The sequence below is a fragment of the Dromiciops gliroides genome, chromosome 3 (genome assembly GCF_019393635.1).
Source record: "Dromiciops gliroides isolate mDroGli1 chromosome 3, mDroGli1.pri, whole genome shotgun sequence".
Lineage (NCBI taxonomy): Eukaryota > Metazoa > Chordata > Mammalia > Microbiotheria > Microbiotheriidae > Dromiciops > Dromiciops gliroides.
This window is the reverse complement of record NC_057863.1, coordinates 332,808,915-332,829,006: the sequence shown is the minus strand read 5'-3', so window position 1 is coordinate 332,829,006 and position 20,092 is coordinate 332,808,915. Positions and strand designations below refer to the sequence as shown.

At 35.0% G+C, this 20,092-nt stretch overlaps 1 protein-coding gene across 5 annotated transcripts in view; it reads right to left on the bottom strand.

Annotated features, from left to right (window-relative positions):
* The window catches only part of IQCB1 (IQ motif containing B1), a 69,822-nt gene that overhangs the window by 19,163 nt on the left and 30,567 nt on the right, over nt 1-20,092 (bottom strand). For all 5 annotated transcript variants that reach the window (XM_043990413.1, XM_043990414.1, XM_043990411.1 and 2 more), the window contains 3 exons: nt 18,139-18,248; nt 10,364-10,506; nt 1,909-2,057 (listed from right to left, as the gene is read on the bottom strand). In XM_043990413.1, the coding sequence (XP_043846348.1) occupies nt 1,909-2,057; nt 10,364-10,506; nt 18,139-18,248 (402 nt within the window). The remainder of the gene's footprint in view (nt 1-1,908; nt 2,058-10,363; nt 10,507-18,138; nt 18,249-20,092) is intronic.

Sequence of the window (20,092 nt, the reverse complement as noted above, 5' to 3'; positions counted from 1 at the left end):
CATTACCTGCCCAATGTCATGGTCCTCTTTGAGAATGAAGGACAAACAACAATAACAGCAAATGCATAGCACAATGTCTGGTACTTAGTAGGTGCTTAATAAATGATTATTGAATGACTCTCATCTGAATTGATCAAAGGAGGGAAGAATAAATTCACAGTTACATACAGTTGGGTATAAAAATAATTTCCCTCAAAAGAGAAATAGGAGGAAAAGGGAAGAAAAGAGAAGGGAGAACTAGAGAGAAGGTAGATTAAGGGAAGCAGCTAGATGGCTCAGTGTATGGTGCACAGGGCCTACAGTCAAGAAGATCTGAGTTAAAATCTGGCACTTACTAGCTGTGTGATTTTGGACAAGTCACTTAAGGAAACGGCAAACCACTTCAGTATTTTTGCCAAGAATACCCCATAATAGGGTCACAAAGAGTCAGATAGGATTGAAGGACTGAACAACAAAGATTAAGGGAGGGATTAGTTCTAATGTAGAAAAATCTTTTTGTGGTGGCAAAGAGTGAGAATCAAGGAATGGCTAAACAAGTCAAGGCATATAATATTGTGCTGTAAGAAATGATAGAGACACCATCTTCTCAGAGAAACCTGACAACATTTATATGAAATGATACAATTCATTTTTGAAATAAACAGAAGCAGAACAATTTCTAAAATGACAAAAATAAGGTAAAAACAAACAACTTGGAAAGAATAAGGGACTCTGATCATTGTAATATCCAACCATGATTCCAGAAGACAAATTATGAAACATGCTACCAATTTCCTAACAGAGAGGTAAAGGACTCAGAGCGAAGAATTAGATATATAGTTTTGTATTTCATCAATACAGAAATTTATTTTCCTTTACTATATGTGTTTGTAACAGGATTTTATTTTCCTTTTGTCCTCACCTGGAGATGGGGGGTGGGGAGAGGGAGGTTGGGTTGGAAGTTTAGAAGGTAGAATTTTGCTGATTGAAAAAAATAAAACATAATTTTTTTAAAAAGAAAGAAACTTGGAACTATATAAAAAGCACTGAAATATATATACCCTTTGACCCAGCAATACTACTACTAGTCTTATACTCAAAAGAGACCACAGACAAAGGAAAAGAATCCATATATAGAAACATACTTGTAGCACTTTTCATTTTCATAAAGAACTGGAAAAAAGAAGGGTTATGCCCATAAATTGGTAAATGACTGAACAAAATTTTGTAATATGAATGTGATTCAATATTGTTATGCTATGTGAAGTGTTGAAAGAGATGGATTCAGAGACATTTAAAAAGACTTGTATGAACTAATATGGAGTAAACTGAGTTGAACCAGGAGAACAATTTATACAAAGACTACAACAATGTGAAGAAAAGTAACTTTAAAGAACTTAATGCAGATAATGCAGTTACTTATCATGACTTCATAAATCTGATAATGAAAGAAACATGCTTAGCATCTCTTGGCAGAGAGGGATGCACTAAGGGTAAAAAATAAAATATCCAGTATGTAGATTTCTTTTTCTTGACTCTGTGTATATTTGTTCTAAGGGAGAGCTTAGTTAAGTGGAGTTGTGGGGGTAGTTAGTAGACGGTGATAGTGATCCCCTCCCCAAAATAGAACATTTAAAATAATACACAATAAATAAGAAGGAAGTTCAGACAGGGAAAGACAATTTGGGCAGTTTTGCTACTATTGCATTAACCTTATTATGTTATTGTAGAAACTCACAGTTTCATATATAATCCTCCTTTTCTGTTCTTTGTAAATTGAAATGTTCAGTTTATTAAACTCACAATAAAAACTAAAATTTTAATTTAATAATTGCACAACTATTGTAGTTTAGCAATTATGCCATGAGTATCATCTCTGCATGAAATGAAAATTATTTAAACATAAGAAGGTCAAATTTAATGACTCACCGCTCTCTGAAGGATGAGAGCTGCCTTATACTCTTTTAGAGACTGCTTTTGTTGACAAAAGTTTTTCCTCTCTCTGTATCCCCTCCAGTGTTTCTGGATAATCAGTGCTGATTTTTCCTCCATTTCTTGGATGTGTTTTCCCACCTGACCTATAAAAAAAACACAGGATACATTAAAGCATACTCAAGTCTACTTCTCCCAAATTTTGTCATAAAAAATGTGGTAAAGGGGCAGCTAGGTGGCACAGTGGATAGAGCACCGGCCCTGGAGTCAGGAAGACCTGAGTTCAAATCCCGCCTCAGACACTTAATACTAGCTGTGTGACCCTGGGCAAGTCACTTAACCCCAATTGCCTCACAAAACAAAAAAACAAAAAAAAAAATGTGGTAAAAGAATTTCTTTAGCTCTTTCATTCTTCACACTTCTATTTTTCTTTTTTTAAGTATTATTGAGCAGTATCATGACATAGTGGAGAAAAAACCAACCTCAGAGACAGGATGATCTGGGTTCAAGTTCTGCCTCTGACACATTCTGGCTAAACGATATTGAGCAAAATCACTTAGTAAGTGTCCCAACCAAACCTTTACAGCTATAAAGCTGCAGATCTGAATTGGTAAAGGAAGTTTCCTCACTAAGAACATCTTGGGTCATCTCTAGTCATCTTGAGATATACCTTGCCATTGGACCCAGATGGCTCTGGAAGAGATAGTGAAGTTGGTGACCTGGCGCAGCCCTCCCTCATTAAAATCAAATTCAGTGCAAGGACCACCACCACCCAACAACAACAACCCTCCACATTCCTCTACCTCTCCACAAAGAAGGATGTGTGTTTCATCCTTTCTTACCCAGGACTAAGACTTGTCATTAAAACCAATCAATCAGTCTTTATTAATAGTCTGCCAAGTAGGCACTGTGAATGGTTTTCATTCTTTTTTTCTGATCTCCTTTTGTGTTCTATATTGGCCTCAAGTTTTCAGAGATAAATTCCTTCTTGGGATTTCTCAGGTTATCCAACTATTTAGTTCTGGTTCTGTATCAAGAGTAAGTCATCAAATACAATTGATCTGAAGAACACTGGCCCTTCTTTGGTAGTGTTCAGATTGTTATTTTAGTGGCATTTACCCACTGAGTGTTAAATAATTATAGCAATGAAAATAGTGACAGCAATCAAAATGACAGGTGTGAAGTGATGGGGTTTTTTTCTGAAGCCTGTGAAATTTTATTTTTTATACAAAATGATAAAAACTTATGTTTTTAAAAGGATTCAAACATATGGTTTTTAGCCTTTACCATTTGCCTGTACATTAAAATTGCTTTCAACTCAGAAGACGGGGAAAAATTAAATAACCCTCTACTTTCCCCCTGCAGAAAAACAAATAGGATAAGTCATCCATTTTATTTATGCTACTAGAGATTATTCAGTGTTGGGATATCAGCCCCTAAGCCAAGTAAAGATAATCAGATTCCAAAGAAATCAGCAGGAAGCCATAAGCTGTACAACCATATGACAACAAACCCCTCAAAGAAAACAAGACAGTAACAACAAACAACACATAAGGCAGAATGAGGAAATGCCTGATATTTACAGCCTCCATATGACAAATACAACTGGGCATTGGTTTCAGCATCAAAAAAACCCCACGCCATCCCTCGATGGGTAACCTAGATGAATCTGATGGTGATCAATCCCAAGAATGGACAAATGCAGAAAGTAGGCAAGCTAGGACTGCACCATGCCTTGTTCTTCCTTCAGTTCAGTTGCTAAAAATGATACAATGGTTTGATATGGTTTTACAGAAAAGATTTTCTTTCACCCCTCTTTAGAACAAACTACTCAAAGGTCTGGGAGCTCAGAGGTTAATGGTGAAGTTTATGAGGGCAGGGTTCTACAAACTGTAAGCTTCTTTACTAATGGGTCTTCTAATAATCGGCTCTTGGCTTTTTGTTTAGCTTCAGATCAATCCTGTGTCTGTTTTTATTCTTCCTCTTTTTTATGGCTGCTGTGATGACTCCCTGAAAAAGTAGAGGAAGCAGCCTTCTGAGGTTTCACCCCCTGCATAGATCCTGCAATATTGGGGCAAGGAAGGAGACCAGCAGCCTCCCTCAAAACAGAACAAGATTTATTTTAACAAGAACGAACTTAAAAAAAAAAAACACAAACAGGATCAGTAGGATCAAGGGAAAAGAAATAAAATGGGGAAAGGGAAATTATAATACCTGAAAAAATACCACCACCCAGGAATCAGCTGAAAATATGCAGCAGAATGCCTGTCACTTTCCAGCTTCCACCTAGAATGCCCAATTCTCCTCCCCCAAACCTAGAAACACCCCACACAGTCCCAGCCAATGGGATGGCTGCTCTGACGGTCACATAACTGCCCTCACTAGGCTTCCAATCATTATAATTTTGCCAGGCCCATGTAGGTCTCTGCGGGTGGTGATGATGTGAGGTGCCAGAGCCCTGGTGGCTACAACCAGTGGGTAGAGCACCGTGCGGTTTGCAGAGTCCCAGGCCAGTGCGCAGAGGCATAAAAACCTCAAATAACAATTAATTCTTTACAGTGAGCACCATAATTTAGCTCACAACTATCTCACTATTATCATAAAGCTGTAAAAAGCTTTACTAAAATCCTTACTTATTATGTCCAAGGCATCTTCCTAATCTACTAGTATAGTAACCCTGTAAAGTAAGGATATGAGCAACAGCCTTACCTGTTCATGATTAATTCATGCTGGCTCACAGTGACCACTGCCTTCCTTGTCAATTATTTTAAAATTATCTCCTTATTAATGATTTTTTGCCAAGAATAAAGGTCAAGCTCATATGCTTATACTTTAGAAAATCTAAATCTTCCCCTTTTTGAAAACTTGAGATCTGCCCACCTCAAATTCTGTGACATGTCTTCCTGTCTAGATACCTTTTTAGAGATTACCACAAAAAACTTTGCAGCAATAACATTAAGCAAATGTGTCATAATGGATAAAGTACTGGATTTGAAGTTGGGAAAATCTGGTTTCAAAATTGCTTCCAACATTTACTACTTTGTGGCCATGAAAAAGTTGCTTTTATTTCTCTATGCTCAGTTTCACATCCATAAAATGGAGATTATGATACTTATAGAATCTAACTCATTATACTGTAATGAAAATCAAATAATAAAAATGTATATTAAATGCTCTGCAAACCTTACATCTATAGAATGTCAGTAATCATTGCTATTGTCTTCATAGCTTGGAATGTCATTTTCTTTCAGCCTGGTGACTTGAATGCTTTGAGGGGTAGATAAGTTATTCTCTTACCATCTCCTCACTTATTTGGGGGTTTCAATTCCCTGCTGATTATTTTTTTTTAATCCTCAGTTAAAAGTTTATTCTCATTGACAGATAAAACAAGAAGAAAATAAAAGTTGAGTATTTTTGTCTTCTGTGATTATCATATACTTTCTTAGGAAGCCCTCTTGATCTCGACAGTTCTTTACAAATTTTCCCTTCGTTGTACTTTGAATTTATTACAAACTCATCCTGGGTTTTTAGCCTTCCTGACAATGTGACAGGACTATGCCACTCACTATTCTGTATTTACCCTCAGTTATCTGCCTGGTGTTTGTTATTTCTCTTTTCTGTCACGTTAGCCAATCTAATAGGCGTGAGATAGTATCTCAGCGTTCTTTAAAATTGCACTTCTCTAATCATTAGTAGCATTTTTTATATGACTATTGATAGCTTTTATTTATTTTTCTGCAAACTGTTCATATCCTTTAACCTTTTATCGACTGGGGAATGACTCTTATTCTTGTAAATTCTTGTATATTTGAGAAGTAAGGCCTTTACTATAGAAACTTAGTGTAAAATTTTCTCCAAGTTTCCTGCTTTCCTTCTAATTTTGACTGCATTAGTTTTGTTTGTTCCTTTTAATTTAATGTATTCAAAATCATCCATTTAACCTCCCATGGTTCTCTATATCTCATTTGGTCATAAACTCCTCCCTTAACCATTAATCTGATATGGAATTTTTCCATACTTCCCTAATTTGCTTATGATATTATCCTTTATATCGAAACATGTACCCATTTTGATCTTATCTTGTATATGGTATAAGATGTTGGTCTCTGTCTAGTTTCTGCTAGACGGCTTCTCAATTTTCCCAAGTTTTTCTCAAATAGTGAGTTCTCGTCCTAAAACTCTTTGGGTTTATCAAACATTAGATTATTGTGGTAATTTATGGTAATTGTGTACCTAATCTTTTTCATTGATCAACCACTCTATTTCTTATACAGTACTAGATTGTTTTGATGATTACTGCTTTGTAGTATAGTTTGAATTCTGGTATTGCTAGGCTCCCTTCTTTCACTTTTTAAAAATAAGTTGATTACCACTGCTAGGTTTATATCCCAAAGATATCCCAAAAAAGAGAAAAAGACGTATTTGCACAAAAATATTCACAGCATCTCTTTTTGTAGTGGCTAAGAATTGGAAATCAAAGGAATGCCCATCAATTGGAGAATGGTTAAACAAGCTGTGGTATATAGTGATAATGGAATATTATTATGCTATAAGAAATGATAGGGGCAGCTAGATGGCATAGTAGATAGAGCACTGGCCCCGGATTCAGGAGGACCTGAGTTCAACTCCAGCCTCAAAAGACACTTGACACTTACTAGCTGTGTGACCCTGGGCAAGTCACATAACCCCAATTGCCTCACCAAAAAAAAAAAAAAGAAAGAAAAGAAAAGAAAAAAAGAAAAGAAATGACAAGTAGGATGATTTCAGAAAGGCCTGGAAAGACTTGTAGGAACTCATGTATAGGGAAGTGAGCAGAACCAAAAGAACACTGTGCACAGAGACAGCAATACTGATTGATAAAGAAGTGTGAATGACTTAACTATTCTCAACAATACAATGATCTAAGACAATCCCAAAGGACTAACAATGAAGCATACTATCCACCTCCAAAGAAAGAACTGATATTGATGGAACAAACTGAAGCTTGTTATTTTTAACTTTCTTTCATTTTTTTCTTTTATTTAAGTTTTCTTGTACAAAATTACTAATATGGTAATGTTTTACATAATCATACATGTATAACCCATATCTAATTGCTTACCATTTCAGGAAGGAAGGAAGGGAGGAGGGATAAAAATTGGAACTCAAAACTATAAATAAAATGCTTATTACTAAAAAATAAAATAAAAAAATTTAAAGATTATAAATCATGAAAAAATTATAAATAAAAAGTTTATTATTTAAATTTTTAAAAACAGACATTATGAAAAAAATGATTCCCTTGATATTCTTGACCAGTTATTTTTCAAGATGAATTTTGTTATTATATTTTCTAGCAAATAATTATTTGGTAGTTGGATTGGTATAGCAATGAATAAGTAAACTGGTTTAGGCAACAGTATCAATTTTTATTATATTGGTTTAACCTGCCCATGATCAATTAATATTTCTCCAATTTGTTGTTCAGTTGTTTCACTAGTATCTGATTCTTCATGACCCCATTTGAAGTTTTCTTGCCAATGAGAATAGAAGGATTTGCCATGTCTTTTTCCAGCTAATTTTACAGATGAGGAAACAGAGGCACAAAGGGTTAAGTGACTCACCCAGGGTCACACAGCTAGTAAGTGTCTGAGGCCATATTTGAACTCATAAAAATGAGTCTTCCTGACTCCAGGCCTGGCACTCTATCCACTGCTCCACCCAGCTGCCCTCCAATTGTTTAGATCTGCATTTGTGTGAAAAGGTTTTTGTAATTATGTTCATATGGTTCCTATATGTATCTTGGCAGGTAGACTCTCGAGTATTTTATATTATATACAGTTATTTTAAATGGAATTTCTCTATATCTTCCTGCTGAGTTTTGTTGGTAATATATGGGAATGCTGATGATTTATGCGGTTTTATTGTACATCCTGCAATTGTGCTAATGTTGTTTTCAACTAGTTTTTAGGTGATTCTCTGAGGTTCTCTAAGCATACCATCATATAATTGCAAAGAGAGAGAGTTTTGTTTCTTCGGTGTCTATTTTTATTCCTTTAATTTCTTTTTCTTGTCATATTGCTATAACTAGTATTTCTAATATAATACTGAGAAATAATGGATAACCTTGCTCAATCTTTAACCTTATTGGGAAGGTTCCTACTTTATCCCCCTTACAGAAAATGCTTGATCTTGCTTTAGATAAACTCTACTAATCATTTTAAGAAAAGCACCATTTATTCCTATGCTTTCTAGTGTTTTCAGTAGGAATAGGTGATATTTTTTCTTTTTTTTTTTTTCCGGTGGGGCAATGAGTGTTAAATGACTTGCCCAGGGTCACACAGCTAGTAAGTGTCAAGTGTCTGAGGCCGGATTTAAACTCAGGCCCTCCTGAATCCAGGGCAAGTGCTTTATCCACTGTGCCATCTAGCTGCCCCCTGGTGATATTTTTTCAAAAGCTTTTTCTTCATCTATTGAGATAATCAAATGTTTTTTGTTATTGATATGGTCAAATTATGCCGATAGCTTTTCCAATATTGCAGCAGCCCTGTACTCACAGTATAAATTCTACTTGGTCACAGTGTATGATCCTTACAATATATTGCTATGACCCCTTTGCTCGTATTTTATTTAAATTGTTTGCATCAATATTCATTACGGAAACTGGACTATAGTTATTTTCTCTTTTTGCTCTTTTTAGTTTAGGTATAAGCACCATATTTGTATTGTAAAAAGAATTTGGTAGGACTTCTTTTTTGCCTATTTTTCCAAATAGTTTTTATAGTATTAGAATAAAATATTCTTTAAATGTTTAGAATTCACTTATAAATCCATTTGGTCCTCAGGTTCATAAAAATTTTTTGAAGGTATTTCAACAGGTTAGGCAAGAGGTGATAAGAAGGGACTAAACAAAGGTGGTGGCTGTGTAAATGAAGAAAAGAGCACATATACAAGAGATATGGTAAAGGTAGAACTGACAGGATTTGATGACAGACCATGTGAATGAAAGTGAGGAATCAAGGATGACACTGAGGCTTTGAGCCTGGGTGTCTATGAGAATGGTTGTGCCCATCACAGTAATAAAAAAATTTAGGAAGAGTCAAGTTAACAAGCATTTATTAAGTGCTTACTAAGTAAGCAGTGAGGATACAAACAGACAAAAAAAGAAAGACAGTTTCTACTTTTTAGACAGTTTGGGAAAGGTAATGATTTTTGTTTTATACATGTTGAGTCTGAGGTAACTCCAGTTTGAGATATCTAAAAACTAATGCAGAGTGGGGCAGCTAGGTAGCACAGTGGATAAAAGTACCGGCCCTGGATTCAGGAGGACCTGAGTTCAAATCCAGCCTCAGACACTTGACACTTACTAGCTGTGTGACCCTGAGCAAGTCACTTAACCCTCATTGCCCTGCAAAAAATAAAAAAGTAATGCAGAACCAGAGTTTAGAAGAAAGACTCGGACTGAATACACAGAGTAGGGAATCATCTTTATAGAGATAATTCAGCCTCAAATATGATGTGATCATCAAGTGAAATAACATAAAGGAAAAAAAGATGAGGCCCCAAGACAAAGCTCATCTACAGTTGATGGGAATGGTATGGATGATAAATCAGCTAAGGAGATTGAGGACAGTTGAACAGATAGGAAGAGAACGATGTCCCCAAAACCTAGATGGAGTAGAGCATTAAGGAAGAAAAGATGATCAACATTATTAATGCCACAGAGAGGTCAAGAAGGATGAGGTTTGAGAAAAACGTCATTAGATTTGCCAATTAAGAGATCACTGGGTAATTCTAGATAGAGTTGTTCAGTTGATAAGGATGGAAGCCAAATTGCACAAGACATTGGAAAGGAAGTGGAAGTACCAAGTACAAATGGCTTTCTCAAGGGATTCAGCCAGGAAAGGGAAAACAAATATAAGATAACAGTTAGCAGGGATGGTAAAATCAAGCAAAGGTTTTTTTAGTTGTCATGAAGACATGGGCAGGTTTTGAAGGGAACAGGAAGGGAGTTGCTAGAAAGTGAGAGACTATAAATAAAAGAGAGTGACTGATTCAGTACAGAAGTTTTTGTATGGAACTCTTCTGAATGAACACATTTTCTTAATATTTCTTTCATGGATATGGAAGAAACTGTTAAAGCTTAAATGTACATGCCTTATGGTCAGTCTTGCTTCCCCTTTTGCTATCCTATCACTAGTGGGAATCTTAAAATAAGGTTTTTGCCTATCTATATTGACTTGCTTAAACATGGACTTTTAATTGTTCCTAGTTTAGTTGACTATATTAACTAATTTATCTTAATTATAGGAAAGACCTAAGAGTCCTTAAACATCTTCAAAAGGAACAACGAGGATGACTAAAGTCTCTGTTAAAAAAAAAAAAAAAGCAATGGTGGAAGAATGCTTTTTCAGTAATAGGCAATTTCATGGTAAACTTTTACTCTTACACAACTGATACTGTTACCACTTACCTGGATGGACTATTTGTAGTAAATTTAGCCGATTCTCCCGGGATATTCTCATGGCTCTTTGTCTTTGAAGTTGCAATTGTAATCTGAGGTCCTCTTCTTCCTTCTGCTTCTTTAGTTTCAGCAGCTGTTTTTCTCGTTTATTTCTGGTAGAAGGAAGTATTAACAGAGACTTAAAAATAGCATTCAAAAGTTATATGGCCATAAAAAAGTCATTCAGTAACCAAATCTGCATTGTCTTGGCCAACACTTATAAAAATACCTATTCTTTTTAGTCTTTCCTACTCCTTTCTATCACCTCTGACATCCCTAGCAAAGAGAACCAGGATATGAAATATCACTTTACAGGGTTATATTTGGTTAGCACTCAAAAAGTTTATTTTTTTTTCTTTGCATAATGTTTGAAATTAGGACACTCCACTAATTTAAGAGTGATACTCAGGTTTAAATCTCATCATCTGAATGCCCAGACTTGCCTAATACTTATCAAGTTGCTTAACCATTCAAGGCCTCAGGCAACTAAGGCTGGAAGTTATAGAAAAGATCCTGTGTTCTTTGAGATTATTTCCTACAACAATAAAATCATAGTTCACCTTCCCACCCCCCACCCCCAAGTCCCTCACTACTTTATTTCAAATTCAGTATGGAGGTAGAAAGAGCAGAGGACAGCAAAAACAAGTTCTAGTCCAAGGTCTAGAGAAAGTAGTTTTACTGACTGAACTGGGTCACGTCCTCTTTGTGTCCTGGTTTTTTCTTTTATAAACTATGGAGTCTGGACCCCAGTGGGAGGAGGAGGTTGAGAGCTAAGATTGAACAAGATAATCTTTAAAGGCCTTCCTAGCTCTAAAATTGTATGATTATATAAGATTCATATATATATATATATATATATTTAATTTTAAAAAGCACTGGGAGTAAAATAGGCAAAACAACACTGAAGCCATACTTGAATTTTCAGATATATTTTTACCCTTTTGGTGGCCTCCTCCTTTCCCTTTGGCAGACTACCTCATGGGGTGTTTGCAGTATCCAAAGGCCCCTATTGCAGAGTTGCAGTGACTTGCCCTTTCTGACCTTTTCTCAATTATAATTACCTCTCTTTCCTCACCCCCATTTCCTCAGGGAGAGCCTTGTTAGATGAATAATGAATTAATTTGATAAAGTAATTTGTGTTAAAATACTAATAGTTTAATGTATCCCTTCTCTTTTTTTTTCTTTCTGCAGGGCACTGAGGCTTAAGTGACTCAATCAAGGTCACACAGTAAGTGTCAAGTGTTTGAGGCTGGATTTGAACTCAGGTCCTCCTGAAGCCAGGGCTAGTATGTTATCCACTGCACCACCTAGCTGCCCTTGTATCCCTTCTCCCAGTCTCATCTGAATAGGGACTTTAAAATACTTGAACACAAAGGAAGATTTTGTTGTTGTTGAATTGTTTCAGTCATGTCTGACTCTTTGTGATCACATTTGCAGTTTTCTTGGCAAAGAAACCACTCCATTGAAGTAGTTTGCCCTTTCCTTTTCTAGTTCATTTTACAGATGAGGAACTGAAGTACACAGGTTTAAGTGACTTGCTCAGGGTCATACAGCTATTAAGTGTTCAAGGCCAGATTTGAACTCATCAAGATGAGTCTTCCTGACTCCAGACCCAATATTCTATCCACTATGCCACCTAGCTACCCCACAAGGAAGGACTAATGTACAAATTCTTGCTAACAGAGTATATGTAGGTTAAGTGAGGAATTTGGGGCCAAGCAAAATATTAGAAACTGCTCAAATTACATCATATTGGAAGAGTTAAAACTTCACTAACTGCTATATTTCTTGCACAAGCAAAGTCTTAAAGAAAAAGGCAGACTGGCTACAAGTCCAACAAGTTGAAGTGTCAAGAAAGGAGTTAAAATTTTTTAAAAACTACATTTGAAAAGAGAATTAACAGCTTAGTTAGGAAGGTACAAAGCCTCACTGAAGAAACTAACTCCTTAAAAACTATAATTAGCCAAATGGAAGTTAATGCCTTTATTGGACACCAAGAAATAATATAACCAAGTCAAAATGCTAAAAAAAAAAAAAAAAAAAAAAAGGAAAAAATGTGAAATATCTCATAGGAAAAACAAATAAGATGAAAATAGACTGAAGATAGAATTTAAGAATCACTAAATTGACAGCCAAGAACAACAACAACAAAAAGAGCCAAAATACATTTTTCAAAGTATTATAAAGGAAAACTGCCCAGATATCTTAGAATCAGAGGGCACAATAGAAACTGAAAGAACTCAATAGACATTTCTAGAGAGAAACACCAAAATCCAGAATTCCGAGGTCAAGGATAAAACATTACAAGTAATCAGAAAGAAAGAAACAAAGTACTGTGGAGCCACAGTCAGAACCACACAAAAGTTCAAAATCATCATTACCAAAAAAGGGAAGGTTTAGAATATGACATTTCAGAAGGCAAAGAATCTAGGATTATAACAAAAAATAATCTACTCAGAAAAACTGAGCATATGTGGGGAGGAGAGAATGAACATATAATAAAATAAAGAACTTTAAAGCATTCCTGGAAAGACCAGAATTAAATAGAAAATTTCACATTAAAATACAGGATTCAAGAAAAACTTAAAAAGATAAACATGATTTAGAAATCATAAGGGACTAAACAAGAAAAAACTGTTTACATTCTTCTATGGAGAAATGATATATGTAATGCCTGAGAAGTTTAGTTTATCATCACCAGGGGTCTTAGAGAGAATTTAATTAGACAGAAATCCTATGTGTGATTCTATTATGTTTTATTTCAAAAGAAGAATAGAAGGGTGGGGATTAGAGATGCACTACGAAAGGGGGGAAGGGAGAATAGAGAAAATTAATAAATTATCTCACAAAAATAAACACAAAGGAATGGAAGGAAGAGTTTATAAAATGGAGGTGACATTGAGGAAAGCAGACAACACTTGAACCTCACTCTCAGCTGAATTGATTCAAGAAGGGAGGACTAAACATATACATACAACTGGGTACAGAGACTCATCTTATCCAACAGGAAGTAGGAGGAAAATGGGTTAAGAGAAAGGGCAGGAGGGGGGAGATATTAGGAAGGAGCAAAGATTAAGGGAGGCAATGGTCCGAGCAAAACAGACTCAAAGACAGGAAAGGGTAAAAAAGAACAAGATAAATATAAGAAAATAGGATAGAGGAAAATACAGTTAGCAATCATGACTGAATGTGAATGGAATGAATTCACCCATAAAAACAGAAAAAGAGAACAGCATGGATTAGACACCAGATTTCAAGAGTACGTTGTTTACAAGAAACACACTTGAAATGAAAAATAAACACAGTTAAAATAAGGCACTTGAGAAGAATCTATTATGTTTCAGCTGAAATAAAAAAGAGAGGGGTAGAAATAGTGAATAAAGTGATTTATTAGGAGCTATTTGCCCAATTATACGCCAATAAAACTGACAATCTAAATGAAATGTATGAATATTTACAAAAATATAAATTGCCTAGATTAACAGAACAGGAAATAGAACACTTAAAAAACCCACTATCTTAGAAAAGGAAATTGAATGAGTTATAAATGAACGAAGAAAAAAAATCCCAGGATCAGATGGATTGACAAGCAAATTCTACAAAACATTTAAAGAACAATTTATACCAATACTACATATATCATTTGAAAAAATAGCTAGAGGAGCCCTAACAAATTCTTTCCATAATGCAAATATAGTCTTGACCAGTAAGAGTCAACACAGAGAAAGAAAACTATAGACCAACTTCCCTAATAAATATTAATGCAAAAATTTTAAATAAAATACTAACAAGAATATCGTAGCAACATATCTCAAAGATCATTCATTATGACTAGGCTATATTTATACCAGAAATGCAGGGCTGATTCAATATCAGAACAATCTGAAATATAATTGATAATATTAACAACAACAATAACACAAATCATATAATTTCAACTGATGCAGAAAAGGCTTTTTGACCAAATACAACACTCATTCCTGTTAAAAACACTAGAAAGCAAAGAAATAAGAGGTATCTTTAAGTCTCTATTTAAAACCAAAAGAAAGAATTATGTGTAATGGAGATAATCTAGAAGCCTTTCCAATAAGCCTGGGGTGAAGCACGCATATCTATTACCATTATTATTCAATATTATATTAGAAATGCTAGCCATAGGAATAAGCATAAGCAATAAGGAAAGAAAACTATTACTTTTTACAGATGACATGATTTTAGAGAATCCTAGATAGTAAAATAAGCTAAATGATACATTCAACAAATTTAGAAAAGTTGATGTATATAAAATAAATCCACATAAATCAACAGCATTTCTCTATATTAATAGAAAAACCCAGCAGGAAAATATAGAAAGAGAAATTCCATTTAAAATAATTACACACAGTATTAAAATACTTAGGAGTCTCGTCTTCCTAACAAGACACATTCAGGAATTATATGAACACAATTACAAAACACTCCACACAAACAGAAACAGATCTAAGTAAGTAAAGAAATATTAAGTGCTCAGGATATCAAGCAAATATAATAAAATGACCATATTACCTAATTTAATTTACTTATTCAGTGCCTTACTAACTATCAATGAATTACCTTATGTGAGAAAAAATAAAAACAGAATTCATCTGAAAGAATAAAAGTCAAGAATATAAAGGGATCAGTAATACTCTAAAATACTTTTTTCATTATTGTAGTCACTGAATAGGTTGTTCTTTTTCTTTTTATTTCATTCTGCATCAGTAAATATAAATCTATCCTTTACTGAAATTATTCATATTAATTATTTCTTATTGCACAGTAATATTCCATTACATTCACTTATCATAGTTGGTCTTAGAGAAAAACTAATAAAATATATTTCCCCCCTTCTCTTTGCAGACGCAGGGGGATTACCAGGACATAATGTTACAAACATTAGCAGATAAAGGTCAGTTTATCAGTTGTTTTTACCTATCTATTTTCTGTGTTACAAGGAACAGTTTAATTTTAGGGGTAGGAATTATATTCAGAAATGACCATGATGGAAAAACAAGAAGGAAGCAATAAAATTTATTGAAATGAAAAGAAAGCACTGGTCATTAAGATTTATTTTAGTTTCATCAAGAATAGGTTATGCCAAATTCACCTCATTTCCTTTCACTGACAGGGTTACTAGACTAATAGATCAGAGGAATGTGATAGGTTTGTTATCCTTGTGTTGTAGGCAAAGCACGTGATGAAATCTCTCATGTTATCCTTGTGAACAAGATAGAAAGATGTGAGCTATTAAAGAGTAGTTAGGCTGATTGAGAGCCAGTTGAATTACTGAGGAATAGCCAATAATAAATCAATGTTGACTTGGAAAGAGCTTAGTGGAATGCTTCAAGGATCTATGTTTGACCCTTGTGCTATTTAATATTTTAATCAAAGACTTGCATGAGATATAGGAGGAATGTCTGTCAAATTTGTAAATGACACAAAACTAACAAGGATTAGTAATACTAAATGACAGATTCTGGATTCTAAAAGATCTTGAGAAAATTAAGTCGAATCTAATGAGGTAAAATTTAATAAGGATAAACATTCAAAAATCACCTTCACAAAAACAGGATGGGGGAATATAGTTAGACAACCATTTGTGTGAAAGGCATTTGGGTTACTTTTTACTGGCCTGCAAGCTCATGATGAGTGAACAATGTGAGATGGCAGCTAAAAAAAGAAAAACCTCTTGTGATTTTAGGGAGCATTTTAGAGAGTATCCAGGTGGTAGCTCCCATCGTATTCTGCCCTGGTCAGACCACACTTAGAGTATTATGTATAATTCCTGGTACATTATAATCTTAGAGGCAACAGAGTCTATATAAAACTGCTAAAGCTTCTTGAACAGGGGAGTAACATGGTCAGAACTGAGCTTTAGGAATATTCATCTAGTAGCTATCTGAAGCCTGAATTGGACACTGTAGAAGCCAGAAGCAGAGACAAACTAAGAGGATACTGTAATACTCCAAGTTAGACTTGATAAAGACCTGAAATATGGTAGTAGAGAAAAAGGAACATGATAAAGTAACAAAAAACTTTGTGGAGAATATGTATAACAATGGAACTACTAAAATACATCTATCTAGGGCCATCTCCATTGATCCTGATGTATATCTTGCTATTAGAGTCAGATGGCTCTGGAGGAGAGAGTGAGGCTGGTGACTTTGCATAGTCCTCCCTCACTTCAATTCAATTCATTGCATGTCATGACAACACCTCCCAATGTCATAGGCTTCTTGGAGATTTCAGGACAAACAACAACAAAAAAAATGCATCTACCACTGCTAAGTCCTCTTCCACCAGGAGCTGGACAACACTTGTCTTACTATTCTCCACAAAGTCAGTAAGGCCTGAATCAGTGACACTCTGCATCCTGCTAGTGGAAGCTGTGCAAGAGCAAAGGCTTTATTTTATTTGGAAAATTACAAAGCACTATCAAAGACCCCAAGCTTCTCTCTGAAAAAAAGTCCCCCATTTTGGAGCATCAATATTTTTCTGGCTATAGTGACAAGTTCATGGAATATAAGTCTCCAAGGAATCAAAATTGTGGGTCACCCAAATGTGTACGAGGTGTAAATGGGCTCTGGCATACCACAGATACTGAAGTGTGTGCATGATGCTATGTAAAAGACATAATCCAAAGGATATATAAACAGAAAAGAAGTGGGTGAGTTGTGTAGCAAAAACAATGGATGAAAGAAAAAAAAAGAAATGAAAACAGTAGGAGCAATTAAATATTTTCTATGGAATAAACTCTAATTCTTTACACTGTATTTTAACACTTTTTTCCCTTTATTTTTGTCACATTTTTCTTTCATACCCCCTTTTCTTCAAAGTATACTTTGAGAAATGAGAGAAAATATTTTAATGTTCTTAAGTGTTTGCCTTGATATTTTGTATCATTTTATGTAATATCCAATGACATGCTTTATATTTATACTAAGGTAATTTTTGCTTATTATTTCAACCCTTTGCTTTAAATATAACATGACTTGTTGCCTAGCTCCAGGAAGTATTATTATTTTAATCTTATCATAACTGAGAAATGTAACTGGTAGATTTAAGTTACTGAAAACAGAATAGTTTCAGATGTATAATTTGTTGACTGCTCTTGATGGGGAAGTTTCACCTGCAAGTTTCTGTCCATGCCAAATAAAGTAATATCTAAACACCAATAGAGAGATGTCTCAAAAGCTTATTTTTTACTATCCTTTCCAATGTTTCAAAGAATGTGTGTGTGTATATATATTTATGTTTTCATACTGGGCAGTAAGGTGGAGAAAGACAGTAATACCAGAAATTTGCCCAAGTTTTAGCATTATAGTCTTATTTTTGTTCTTATGGATATGAAGGTCTGAACTAGCCAGAGAATTATCTACTAGCCAACTCCCTCTGCAAATATAGGCCCAACCCATTAGAGTCTCATACAAGGAAATACATCAAGTCTCTGCCATCTTTTGCCCTAACTTGAACTGAAGAAGTTATTTCAGAAATTAGTGGGAACAACCAAACAAAACAAAGGGTTTAAAAAATTACTAAAACTTCAGTTTCAACTACATATCTCTGACATCTCTATCCAATGACTGCTCTTCATTCCTCTTTTCTAAGACATGTAAAGCACTCTAAAAAACCATAATGCTATTCTAAGACATGTAAAGTACTCTAAAAAACCATAACGCTAGTTATTATTGTTACCATTATTATTGTTGTTGTTCACATTCCTTTACCTGAAATTCCTCTGCAAAGTAGTCACTGCGTATGGAAGTTTCTTCATTCTCTTTCTAGTCTGGAAACCCTTCCATGCAGCCTGGATCTTGCAAGCTGCTTGATAAAATTTCTGAAATTTAATATCAGAAAAGGAATTTAAAGATATGGAGTAACATCTGCTTTATACTGAGCATTGCTGCTCATACTCAGAGAAACCACAGAAAGGAAGGTTTCTCTTTTAAACCTATATTATAATAAGCCCTGCATATGGTAGCCTAAGAATATCTCAAGAGATTAATTCAGCATGACCAGCAATGTAAAGTACAAATTCAAAACATCTCAAAAATGTCTTCCTTGATTAACTATACATATGCTATTGTTCTCTCTGGTGAATTTTACTCCTCTGTTTACTTCGCAGCTAATACTTGACTCCTTGTGCCTTTACATCATTTGAGAATTTTTGCAGCAGGGTCTCATGTCTCATATGGACAGAAGGAAGTAGTAACAACAACAGGCAGAAGAAGGTTCCACCAATTGCTATTAAAAATGTCCAGAAGACCAGTCAATATGACAGAATAGCACCAAGAAGTACAATTATGGAGAGCTTTCTCCACACGTACAAATATTTCACAAAGATCTGACAGCACTTCAGATTGAGTTCTGATCAGGAAATCTAAGAAAAAATAGTCCCAGTGAGTGCTATTTCTAGCCCAGATCATCATGGGGAGAAAGAGAGAAAGCTCTGTCTACAGTGGGGATAGTGTTTCACCAGGAACATCTGAAGAAGGGCCTGTCTCTAGCGATGCCTAGGACTAGAAAAGGGTCCACTTCTGGTTCAGAGGGGGCCTGACCTTGTGCAAGAAGGAGGGACAGGTGGCAGCTGAAAGCTCTAGCACTCACTCATCAAGGCTGGGTGACAGATCCAGTGCACATGGAGCAGAGGACTCTGGTTGTCCAGGGCAAGGAATGATCCCAGGCCTTCAGATGTGCTCAAGATATAAACCAAGAGAATGTTAAGCAAAGCCTTAAAGAAAATCAGAGCTTGGCTACAAGTTCAGCTAGAATTTTTGGGAATTATGAAGCAAGAGTCTTAAAAAATAACTTAAAATGATTTTGTAAATTAAATGAGTGCATTACAGAAAAAAAGGAAAACAAAAGAGAGGTATGGAAAAAAATTAGAAAGAGAATTAACAGCTTGAATCAAGAGGTATAAAGTCCTACCCAAGAATCAGACTGCTTGAAAATTAGAATGGAGTAAACAGAATTTTATGATTCCAGGAGATAACAAGAAATATTAAAACAAAGTCAAAAGACTGAACAAAATCAGAAAAAATGTAAGGTATTTCCCAGTAAAAACTACTAACCTGGAAAACAGAACAAGGAGAAAAAAATTAAGAATCCTTGGACCTCGTGAATACCATAACCAAAAAAAAATATCATATTTAAAGAAATATGCCTTAAAGAAATTTAAAGAAAACTGCCCAGATCCCCCTTTGAACCAGAGGGCAAAGTGAAAGTGGAAATAATTCACTGGTTACTGTGTGAATGAAACTCCAAAATAAATACTCCAAGGAACATTATAGTCAAAATCTAGAACTTCAAATTCAAAGGAAAAATGCTGCAAGCAGCTAGAAAGAAAGAATTAAAGGATCATTCATAATTCATCAGTCAATACTATAAGGGAGGGGAGAGCTTAGAATATGATATTCCAAAAGACAAAGGATATAAGGCTTACAGCCAAGAATAAACCACCCTGCAAAACTCATTATAATGCTACTAGGGAAAAATGGACCTTTAATGAAATGGAAGATTTGAAAGTAATCCTGATGAAAAGATCAGGGCTTTGTAGAAACTTTGAAGTTCAAACCCGGGAATTAAGAGAAACATAAAAGTCAATATGAGTAAGCAATCATAAGCAACGAAACAAGGATAGACCTGCCACATTTTATAGTGCCTGGCACACAGTAGGAGCTT